Genomic DNA, 12,848 nt, shown 5'->3' on the forward strand with positions numbered 1-12,848 from the left:
ATTTTAAGGGGTGTAGCAAGCACTTAACTCAGGTGTTTCATATAATTTTTAATACTTGGGTGTAAAAATGAAAAATTCTATTTTTTTATTTTACAAGAAAATGGTGCTTTAGGCCCAAACTTTCTTTTTCACAAAAGATAACAGGAGATTATCCCCTCACAATTTGCTGCCCACTTTCTCCTGAATACAGTTACACCCCAACTGTGGTCGTAAACTGTTATTTGGGGATACTCCAGGACTCAGAAGGGAGGGAGCAGCATCTGGAATTTCTAACATGGAATTTTCTGTCAGGGTTTTTAAGAGCGATAACTTTTTTTATTTTTTTAGCTGCGTGAGGGCTTATTTTTTGCGGGACAAGCTGTAGTTTTTATTGGCACCATTTTGGGGTACATTTGGCTTTTATGTTGCTTTTTATCTCATTTGTTTGGGAGGTGAAGTCACAAAAAAAACAGTTTGGTGTCATTTTTCTATTTTTTTTTACCGTTTACTTGATGGGGTAGATCATGTGATATTTTTATAGATCCAGTTATTTTTCCGTTTTACCCAATAAAACATTTTTTAGAAAAAAAATCATGTTTTTTGTGTTGGCACTTTCTTAGAGCCATAATTTTTTCATTTTTCTGCCTATAGTCTTGTGTGAGGGCTTGTTTTTTGCGGGACGAGGTGACGTTATTATTGCTACCATTTTAGGGTACATACGACTTATTGATTGATTTGATTGATATTATGTTTTTTGTGAGGTGATAAAAAAAAAAGCTGTTTTGGCATCCTTTTTATTAGTTTTTTTTACACCGTTCACTTGATGGGTTATAGATCATGTGATATTTTTGTAGAGCCAATTGTTACGGATGCAGCGATATTAAATATGTCATTTATTTTTACGTTTTACGCAATAAGAGCATTTTTAGAAAAATAATTGTGTTTTTGTGTTACAATTTTCTTAGAGCCATATTTTTTTATTTTTCTGGCTATGGTCTTGTGTGGGAGCTCATTTTTTGTGGGATGAGGTGACGTTTTTATTGCTACCGTTTTAGGGTACATACGACTTTTTGATTGATTTAACATTATTTTTTTGGGGAGTTGAGCTAACTAAAAATTCTGTTTTGGCATAATGTTTATTTTTTTTTACTGTGTTCACCTAATGGGGTAGATCATATGATATTATTATAGAGCTGGTCGTTGCGGACACGGTGATACCAAATATGTCTATTATTTTTTTTTTCCTTCTATTTACGGTAACATTTTAAAATAACGGATTTGGGGGGATTTTTTTTTTTAAATGTGAAACTTTTTTTTTTTAAAACACTTTATTTTTTTTATTTTTTATTTTTTATTTTACACTTTGTGTCCCCCATAAGGTCATACAAGACCTCTGAGGGACATTTTTTTTTTTAACTATTGATTTCTCCTGTAACTGGTGCTGACATAGTAGCCCCAGTTACAGTGGAACTACACCCCCCAGAGAGGCTGTACAGCATAATACCTGCGCTGTACAGCCTCAGTGCAGGGATGATCGTGGTCTATGGAAGTGACATTTTTCATGTAAAGAAAGTTAATACAAGGCATTTACTAATGTATTGGGATTGTCCATTTTGGCTCCTTTGCTGGCTTCGTTCATTTTTCCACCACATTATACACTGCTCGTTTCCCTGGTTACGACCACCCTACAATCCATCAGCAGTGGCCATGCTTACACACTATAGGTAAAATTAGTGGCCGTCACCTTGGGAGTTCGCATACACTGGTGGTTTTTTCTTTAGTGTGAAAGCACGGCCACCTCTGATGGATTGCAGGGTGGTCATAACCATGGAAATAAGTGGTGTATAATATGATGGGAAAATGAATCCAGCCAGCAAAGGAGGTAATATGGATAATAACAATACATTAGTAAGTGGCTTGTATTAACTTTCTATATATAATAAATGCTATTTGCTGAAGTAAGACAACCCCTTCAAGGCCTCTTTCACACGTACGTGTGCGCCCGTTGCCGTATTGCGGACCGCATTCGCGGATCCGCAATACACGGGTGTCGTTCCGTGGGCATTCTGCATCACGGATGCAGACCCATTCACTTGAATGGGTCTGCAAATCCGGAGATGCGGGATGGAAGCATGGAATGGAACCCTACGGAAGCACTACGGAGTGCTTCCGTGGGGTTTCGTCCCGTACTTCCGTTCCGCAAAAAGATAGAACATGTCCTATCTTTTTGTGGAATGGCCGGATCGCGGACCCATTAAAGTGAATGGGACCGCAATCCGCTGCGACTGCCCCACGGACGGTGTTCGTGCATTGCAGCCCGCATTTTGCGGGCCGCAGCACGACCACGGGGCGCACACGTTTGTGTGCAAGAGGCCTAAGATCCAGCGATGAGGCAGCCCTGCATATTCACTCTCCTGGCATCTCTTTTAGCTGCACCAAGTAGTGGCACTGCTACTAAAGAGGAGAGGTCCTTCACATACTTGTGAATACTTCAGACGGGGTAGAGTTCAGTGTCCTGAGTCTGGGCAGAATTCAGGTTATGGAATATTATTCTAATGCTGGACATGCCTTTGTGGTGAGGTCAAAATTGACTTCACGGTTCAACCAGTATTTCCCAATCAATGGCTTGGGAGTAACTTGTGACCCTCCGTTCCTGTGCAACTAGCTGGCCGTTGGCAGCTGCCAATACCATTCTCCACTACTAACACCGAATGTATAAGGGCTCATGCACACGACTGTATGCCCTCCAAGACATACGGTCCGTGAGCGGGCCATATGTCCCGGAGTGGCATACATGGTGTGCACAAGAGCGCACAGCATCATAGGTTACTATGATACTGTGCACATCGGGCCGCCCGCGGGGCTATTGTCCTGCACTCATAAGATCTTAGTAATCTATGATGCTGTGTGTTCCCGTGCGCACGATGTATGCCGCTCCGGGATATATGGCCCGCTCACGGACCATATGTCTTGGAGGGCATACGGTCGTGTGCATGAGCCCTAACTCAAATTTATCATTGGCTGTTGGCAGTGTTGAAAATATATGCTTTAAAGTAGTAAAGTGACAAAAGACACAAAAAATACTTGGATAGTCTGACAAAGAAAAAAGTTATAGCATTTAAACCATCGTATGCCTAAAACAAGGACCTGATATCAGGTCATCAAGAGCAGAAATATGCTGGTCATGAAGTGGCTGATATAATACTGCATATATGTTCTTTTTTTTCTCTTTGTGTCTAATACACAGAAAAACTTAGCCAAAGTGACACGGACCTACGAGAAAAGAATAGACTGGCTCACAAAGGGAAGCCGAAAAATGTGGGGAACGGTTTGTGAAAAAAGGTGGATTTAGATTAATATTATACTATATCTTAGTACGCCGCCTTCTTTTATAGTGTTTTGGATATCATGTTTTATTGTGTCTTTGTTCGCACTGCCATTGGAGGCGCCATCAGAAGTTTTGACAGAAAGAATACTGCAGCGTGCAGAACTATTCTTATTTGTGATGGACTCCATTTGAGTCAGGTCTGTCAGGCAACTTCGGGATTTGTCCTATGAAAGATCCGGCAGAGCATAGTGGTTTCCATTATGGCTGAAAGCCATGACACATATGTAAACAAAGTCTAAACTGTGTATGTATAGAGTACGACTGACGATAATGCTGATGATTGTTTTAGCATTGAGACTGTATGAAATCTCCAGAGGAACGAAAGAAAGATAAACTGTGTATGCTATACTATCCTGTAGGCTGTCCTGCTTATCTGCAGTGTATCACACCACTTTACACATTTACTCTGTCCCGAGGAAGGGCAGTACTAGAGATGAGCGAATTTATCAAAAATTTAATTCGGCCGGTTCGCCAAATTTATTTGTGGTGAATCGTGTTAAAAACGGCTATATCCTGGCTGCAGAGAGCCTTTATAGTAGTCTGCTTTGGTACTGAAATAATACTGTGAGTCAGTATGACATGCAGATGACAGGCATCGCTCTTAGAATCACTGCACACTTCACTTATTTTGGCAGTTACAGGGACAAAACTGACCAAATAACTCAAGTTTGAACTCAGCTTTACAGGCCAATGTTAGCACCAGGTATGAAGAACCGTGCAGAGGCCCAAGATCCTACTATAGCGTGAAAGAGCGCACTTCTTTTACACCAATTCACTGAATCCACATTAAACGCTTATACAAGTAGAGCCCCCTCCGACAGAGTGGAGAGGGTGTAAGCAGTAAGTTTGTGTTGACGTTACTGATTATTTTGCCCTTCCTCTGATCCGTCAGAACAATAACCCCCAAAAAACGGATCCTGTCTGTGAAGCATCCACCTTCACTCGGTCAGCATTTTGTCTGTAATCCATCAGTATTGCTAAAGCCAAAAAAACAGGAGTGGATCCAAAACAGAGATGACACGTGAATTGAATATTTGCTTGTCTTCTGTGTTTTGTACCCACTCCTGCCAATAAGCCAATTCTGATGCAAAAATAGGGACCATGTCATGCAGGCCTTACAGCTGTTACATAGACAGGATCCGTTGTGCGTCTCATTTTTCCTTCCTTCTGACAGATCAGAAGAAGGGTCAAATAAATGATGATGTCAGCCAGGCCGGAAGGCAAAATAGTGGCCCAGTCATGAAGTGGGGAGGGTGGAAACAGCATTAGAAGTTCATAGAGTGGCCCTATGACATAGTGGTGAGGTGGAAGCAGCATGAAGAGACCACAGAGTGGCACAATGACAGTGTGGAGCTGGCGGCAGCAGCATCAAGAGGAGGCCACAGGGTGGCACAATGACAGTATGGAGGTGGCAGCATCAGGAGACCTGAGTGGTGAGGTGGCAGCAGCATCAGGAGACCACAGAGTGACCCGTTGACAGAGTGGGGAGGTGGGTGGCAATACCAGTACCAGCTGAAGATGGTGGGTGAAAGAAGGAGCACTTGGCATCAGATGTGTGGCATTAAGGCGTGTGGCAGCATCAGAATAGTAGTTGAGGCAGGTAGCCAGACGAAACCATTCTCTTTTGTCAAAGTGTTGGTGTGGCACCATGTATGATCTAGTCTGATGCATCAGGCATTGGTAGGTGGAAATCCTGGTTGATCCACGACCTGATTCATCTTAACAAAAGGTCAGTCTCTCCACATTTTGGGTGGACAGGTGAATTCTTCTTGGGGCAACTATGGCCCCCGCCGCACTAAACACCCGCTCTGATGCCACACTACTGGCCGGGCAGGACAGCTTTTCCAGGGCAAACTCTGCCAGTTGCGGCCACAAATCCAGTTTGGCTGCCCAGTAGTCCAGCGAATATTCAATATGGGGTGGCAGGGTGCTCTCCAAGTATGCCACCACCTGCTGGTTCAGGTCCTGCTCCAGGTCTAGCTGCTGCTGCTGGTGAGTAGTTTCTTCACTAGGCGGGTGACTCTAGAAAGTTCTCTGAAAGCTGCAGAGTCCACCACTTGGAAAGGGAGGGACTGCAGCACCAGAAACTTGGCCAGGAGCACATTCAGCTTCTGCGCCGTTGGATGGATGCACGCATACTGTTGTCTCTTGGCAATTGCTTTGGTGATTGATTGCTGACGGAATGACTGACGAGGAGTAGGAGCATCAGGACCAGCAGATGATGGGGAGGACAGACAGCTCCCTTCGGCCACTAATACACACCAAAAATGGCTGTAATTTTCTCACTTCACCACACAACGGCATATAAGCCTTTTTTTTCCCACTAATACAAAAAGGGCTTTAGAACATATAACTGCAGTGCTGAATGGCAAATATATATTTTTTTACCACTAATACACGCCAAAAAGGGCTGTCATTTTCTCACTTCACCACACAACGGCAAATACTTTTTTTTGTGCCACTAATACACTCCACAAAAGGCTTTAGAAAATGTAACTGCACCACTAAACGGCAAATAATATAATTTTTTTTGCCTCTAATACACACCAAAAAGGGCTTTAGAACATAACTGCACCACTGAACGGCAAATAATATATATTTTTTTGCCACTAATACACGCCAAAAGGGCTTTAGAACATATAACTGCACTGCTGAATGGCAAATAGGCCCTTACTTTTTTCCACTTATACACGCCACAAAAGGCTTTAGAACATATAACTGCACTGCAGAATGGCAAATAATATATATTTTTTCGCCACTAATACATGCCTAACAGGGCTTTAGAACATATAACTGCACCGCTGAATGGCAAATAGGCCCTTACTTTTTTTCACTTATACATGCCACAAAAAGCTTTAGAACATATAACTGCACCACTGAACGACAAATAATCTATATTTTTTTGCCACTAATATACACCAAAAAGGGCTGTTATTTTGTCACTTCACCACGCAACGGCTAATAAGCCCTTTTTTTCCTACTAATACAAGCTAGAAAATGCTTTAGAACATATAACTGCACAGCACAAGGGCAAATAAGATGTAGTAATAAACCCTGTTGGCTGTATCACACAGCACTTGCACCCCAATAACAAGAACGGTTTGCTGGAATTACAGAGCTGTATAATGGCAATTTGGATCCCCAGTCAGTGCAGCAAGGTGTAAACTCCCCTACTGAACCCTGTTCTGCTTCAATACTGTGGAATGATTACTCCCTATCCTTTCCCTGAACTTCTATACAGCAAAATAAAAGTTTTAAAGTCTTTTCTACCACTGTCCATAGCGCCTGGTGATGTCTCTCCCTGCACTAAGTACACTGGAAAATGACTTAATCCAAGATGGCTGAGGCTATTTATAGGGCTGTGACATCACAGGGCTGGCTGCTGATTGGCTGCGTGCATGGCATTGTGGGTGATCCCTCATTCCCAGAGTTCCTTGCTTCATGTCCTAACACGTGCAGCAGCCATTTAGTTACCACGAAGCGTGAGGAAATTCGGATTCGGTACAAATCAAATTTTCCACTTCGATTCGCTCATCTCTAGGCAGTACTGTCTTCATGTATTTGTATACGTATGCCATACATACTGTATATCAAATTTATTACTCAATTTCAATGTTGTAATAGTACTTTACGGTCCCCAAGCTTTATATTTTTAACGGTACGTACAATATTGATCATAAATATCTCTCAGTCCTGACTATATGTATATTGTTCGTCGACGTGTCTAAAATTATTTCTTTTTCCCTGCAGGGTTGTGCTGCTTGTGGACTTATCACTTGAGAACGCCTTGCACACTATACATATTCAGCACGCTCTGCGGCTTTTACTGGAGGAACAAATGGCAAACAAGGATTTATTTAACATTATAGCGTAAGTTTTTTTTAATAAAAAAACATTTTTATTGGTATTTTTTCAGTTAAAGTAACAGTACAAAACATACATTACAGTGATCCCCACAAATACCCCACCACCCTCCCCTCCCGCCTCTGTGCAGTGTCCTCCTCCCCTTCAGTAAACCTCCACACCTCCATCCACTCAGATGGTATCCACTCTACTCTCACCCATTACACCGAACGGTCATCTACTGGTGATTTTTCAATTCCGACCGATCTGGATCTGTTCTGTCACCATTCTGTTTTGTAACCGGACACAAAACTGCTGCAAGCTGCTGTTTTGTGTCCATTCATAAAAATTGAAACAAATGGATTCGTCACTAAAAACAATATAAGTCAATGTTAGGAGCCTAAAAATAACAGATCCGTTGCCCATTGACTTTCAATGTATTTAGTTAATGATCCGTTTTTTCCCGTTTTGATTTCACACAACCGCATCCTAACGGAACGGATGCATCCTGATGTGCAAAATCAAAACGGATCAGTTAAATTCCGGTATTGAGATCCTCTGCCGTATCTCAATACTGGAATTAACAACGCAAGTGTGAAAGTAGCTTAATTACAGCTTAGTCTCCCATTGGAGAAAATGAGAGAAGCAGCTGTAATTAGACTGTACCACCCCTGCAGTCTAGATGGCGTGCATGTAAACACTGAGGAGGACTCAGCATTTGCAAGAGTGCTGCAGTAGTGCCGGGAGTTGGACCCCCCGCCCGCTGATCTGATTTTGATGTCCTGTCCTGAAAATAGTTGATCAATATCATGACACTGCACAACCCCTTTAAGGAGTAAAACTAAAGTAATTGTACCTGCAGCAGCATCTCATCATCATGCCTGTCAGTCTATATACAGCAGCATCCCATCATCATGCCTGTCAGTCTATATACAGCAGCATCCCATCATCATGCCTGTCAGTCTATATACAGCAGCATCTCATCATCATGCCTGTCAGTCTATATACAGCAGCATCTCATCATCATGCCTGTCAGTCTATATACAGCAGCATCGCATCATCATGCCTGTCAGTCTATATACAGCAGCATCGCATCATCATGCCTGTCAGTCTATATACAGCAGCATCCCATCATCATGCCTGTCAGTCTATATACAGCAGCATCCCATCATCATGCCTGTCAGTCTATATACAGCAGCATCTCATCACCATGCCTGTCAGTCTATATACAGCAGCATCGCATCATCATGCCTGTCAGTCTATATACAGCAGCATCGCATCATCATGCCTGTCAGTCTATATACAGCAGCATCCCATCATCATGCCTGTCAGTCTATATACAGCAGCATCCCATCATCATGCCTGTCAGTCTATATACAGCAGCATCCCATCATCATGCCTGTCAGTCTATATACAGCAGCATCCCATCATCATGCCTGTCAGTCTATATACAGCAGCATCCCATTATCATGCCTGTCAGTCTATATACAGCAGCATCCCATCATCATGCCTGTCAGTCTATATACAGCAGCATCCCATCATCATGCCTGTCAGTCTATATACAGCAGCATCGCATCATCATGCCTGTCAGTCTATATACAGCAGCATCCCATCATCATGCCTGTCAGTCTATATACAGCAGCATCCCATCATCATGCCTGTCAGTCTATATACAGCAGCATCGCATCATCATGCCTGTCAGTCTATATACAGCAGCATCCCATCATCATGCCTGTCAGTCTATATACAGCAGCATCTCATCATCATGCCTGTCAGTCTATATACAGCAGCATCTCATCATCATGCCTGTCAGTCTATATACAGCAGCATCGCATCATCATGCATGTCTGTCTATATACAGCAGCATCCCATCATCATGCCTGTCAGTCTATATACAGCAGCATCCCATCATCATGCCTGTCAGTCTATATACAGCAGCATCGCATCATCATGCCTGTCAGTCTATATACAGCAGCATCCCATCATCATGCCTGTCAGTCTATATACAGCAGCATCTCATCATCATGCCTGTCAGTCTATATACAGCAGCATCTCATCATCATGCCTGTCAGTCTATATACAGCAGCATCTCATCATCATGCCTGTCAGTCTATATACAGCAGCATCGCATCATCATGCTTGTCTGTCTATATACAGCAGCATCCCATCATCATGCCTGTCAGTCTATATACAGCAGCATCCCATCATCATGCCTGTCAGTCTATATACAGCAGCATCGCATCATCATGCCTGTCAGTCTATATACAGCAGCCTCCCATCATCATGCCTGTCAGTCTATATACAGCAGCATCGCATCATCATGCCTGTCAGTCTATATACAGCAGCCTCCCATCATCATGCCTGTCCAGGGGCAGACATACCATTTGTTCAGCCTGTAAAGTTGCACAGGGGCCCACAGTATTAGGGAGCCCGCTTTTACCAGCTTCCAACTGTCTTATTAAATGAGCTAATGAATTTCATGGCTCAAATTTATTTCTGGATTATTACAGGGACAAGAAAAGTAAGTTTTGTGCGCAACTATTCAAGATCAAGGAACCCATATAAGTCTTCAGACCCTTTCATTTTTTTCACATATAAAAAAAAAAACAATTAAAGTTTTTTCCCCTTTATTCTGCACTCAATAATCCATAATGACAAAGGTAAAACAGAATGTTAGAAATCTCTGGTAATTTACTAAAAAGGTAAAACTAAGATCTTGCATTGACATAAGTATTCAGACCCTTTACTCAGGACTTAGACCTCTTTCACACGAGCGTGACGGAATGGGTCAGGACTCAGTGCAGGTGCTATGCATTCACATCACGCATTGCACTCGCGCGGAAAACTCGCTCATGTGAAAGGGGCCTTAGTTGAAGTACCTTTGGCAGCGATTGCAGCTTCCAGTCTTGGGGATGATGCCACAAGGTTTCCTCTGCAGATCCTCTTCAAGCTCTGTTAGGTTGGAAAGAGATCGTCGGTGGACAGCCATTTTTAAGCTCCCATTGGAAGGTGAACCTTCAGCCCAGTGTGAGGTCCAGAGCACTCTGGATCAGGTTTTCATTTAGAAACTCTGTACCTTGCTGCATTCAGCTTTCCATCAGCCCTGACCAGTCTCCCTGTCCCAGACGCTGAGAAACATCCCCACAGCATGATGCTGCCACCACCATGCTTTACTGTAGGGATGGTATTGGACAGGTGATGAGCAGTGCCTAGACGCTTATAATTGAGGCCAAAAAGTTCAATCTTGGTTTCATTAGACCAGAGAAGCGTCAATTTTGACGTAAATTTGTTTTCCCTTAGTCCTAACAGCAGCACAAGTGGGGGGTATTTGCCCCTGTGAAGCTGGTCAGGACAGGCGGAATTTTAATGAAAAAAAAATTTCTGCCTAAGTATCCTAATTGACAATTAGCTAATTAAGCCCCTACCCCATATAACCCGGCCCCAACTGGACGGGGTTGCTTTATAACAAGTAAATGACAAAAAAATCATACAAGGGGAGGGAAATTTGTGTGCTGCTGTTAGGACTAAGGGAAAACAAATTTACGTCAAAATTGACGCTTCCCTTACGTCCTAACCAGCAGCACAAGTGGGGAAGTAGCAAGAACCTCACCCAAATTGGGAGGGCTCCCTACTCCCCTCTCAGGAGAGGGCGGCACTTAAAACGGATTGTCCAAAGGCCATTCCCTCCGTCTGTCTAGACTCTAGACGGTAATGCGAAATGAAGGTGTTCAGAGAACTCCAAGAGGCGGCTGCGCAAATCTGATCCAGGGGAATCAGTTTCTTCTCCGCATAAGAGGTGGATACAGCCCTGGTAGAATGGGCGGAGACGAAGGAAGGAGGCGTCAAATCTTGGGACAGAAAGGCCAGACGGATTGCCTCTTTAATCCACCTACTCAGAGTGGGTTTTGAGGCCTTCAGGCCCCTGTTTTTCCCTGCATAGGTCAGAAGGAGGTTTTCTGATCTTCTAAATTCGCCTGTTCTGTCCAAATATATTCTAAGACCTCTTGAAATGTCCAATGTACGGAGCCTTTCCTCCTCGGGAGAAGTTGCAGCCGGTGAAAAGGTGGGCAGACATATTGTCTGATTAATATTAGAAAAAGTGGGAACCTTTGGTAAAAAGGTTGGTAAAAACCTTAACAGGACCTTGTCCTGAAGGATTTTTAAATAGGGCTCAGAAGCCCCCAGAGCCTGAAGTTCCCCAACTCTCTTAGCTGATGTGATAGCCAGTAGGAATGTGATCTTTAGGGATAGGAACCTCAAGTCCACTTCATTCAAAGGCTCAAAAGGGGGGACACATAACCCTTTTAGAACCACCGATAAGTCCCACTGTGGGATTGGTCTCAGGACTCTGGGTTTAAGTCTTTCGGCTCCCTTCAGGAACCTCTTGATTAGGGGGTCCTGAGAAATCGGTCTGCCAAGGCATGCCGATAAGGCAGAGACGTGAGCTCTGAGAGTAGATGGGCTTAGACCCTTGTCTAGACCATCCTGTAGGAATTGTAGAATAGCGGAGAGAGGAGGGTCTGAGGCAACTACCTCTCTGTTATTGCACCATTGCAGGAATATTCTGTAGATTCTGGAATACTTCTTGCTTGTAGATTCCGCTCTGGAGTGAGAGATTGTTCTCAGGACCTCCACAGATAACCCTCTAGCTTCTAGAAGGGACCTGTCAATCTCCAGGCTGTCAGATTGAGTCTCCTCAGATCTAGACAGGGACCTGTGTCCTGATACACAAGGTCCTGTATTAGGGGAAGTCTCCAATAATTGCCCTGACTCATCTTCATGAGCTGGGTGAACCAAGACCTCTTTGGCCAGAATGGCATGATGGCAACCACCGAGGTCTGGTCTTGCTTGATCTTCATCAATACCCTCGGTATCATGGAAATTGGAGGGAAGATGTATGCCAGCCTGAACCTCCATGTTATGGACAGAGCGTCTATCGCTACCGGGTTGTCCTCCCTGTAAAGGGAACAGAACCTGCTCACCTTGGCGTTCAATCGGGTAGCCATCAGATCGATTTCCGGCGTGCCCCACCGCTGGACAATCATAGAGAAGATGTTCTCGTTCAGGGACCACTCCCCTGGAACTGGTAGACCCCGACTCAGGCGATCTGCCAGTACATTGAGATCCCCTCTGATATGGACTGCCATTAGGTGGGATAGATTGATCTCTGCCCAAGAAAGAATAGAACCCGCCTCCCTCAGGAGGGTTAGGGACTTCGTCCCTCCCTGTCTGTTTAAGTAGGCGACCACAGAAGTGTTGTCTGTTCGGACTCTCACCGCCTGACCGCGGATGAGAGGAGCAAAATGAAGGAGGGCTAGTTTGACCGCTCTCAGCTCTCTCCAGTTGGATGAGAGTATTTTCTCCTGGGGATTCCAAGTACCCTGTACTGGATTGTCCTCCAGATGGGCCCCCCAGCCCAGCAGAGAAGCGTCCGTGGTCAAGGTGATCCAACGAGGTTGGATCAGAGACCTCCCATCTTTTAGGTTCCTCCACCACTTGAGCGAGGAACGGACTTCTACCGACAGGGAGTGCAACCTGTCTAGGTCTTTGGGCTTGCGAGTCCAAGCTGCTAAGACCTCCTCCTGAAGAGGGCGTAAGTGCCATAAGGCCCACGGAACTGCCTCTGCAGATGCTGACA

The 12,848-nt window shown here is 44.1% G+C and overlaps 1 protein-coding gene across 1 annotated transcript in view; it reads left to right on the forward strand.

Annotated features, from left to right (window-relative positions):
• Positions 1-12,848, forward strand: part of VWA3A (von Willebrand factor A domain containing 3A) — a 148,098-nt gene that overhangs the window by 38,537 nt on the left and 96,713 nt on the right. Inside the window, exons 16-17 of the mRNA XM_044304340.1 lie at positions 3,227-3,321; positions 7,118-7,237. Coding sequence (XP_044160275.1) covers positions 3,227-3,321; positions 7,118-7,237 — 215 coding nt within the window. The remainder of the gene's footprint in view (positions 1-3,226; positions 3,322-7,117; positions 7,238-12,848) is intronic.

Source organism: Bufo gargarizans, chromosome 8 (assembly GCF_014858855.1).
Source record: "Bufo gargarizans isolate SCDJY-AF-19 chromosome 8, ASM1485885v1, whole genome shotgun sequence".
NCBI classification, from domain to species: Eukaryota; Metazoa; Chordata; class Amphibia; order Anura; family Bufonidae; genus Bufo; species Bufo gargarizans.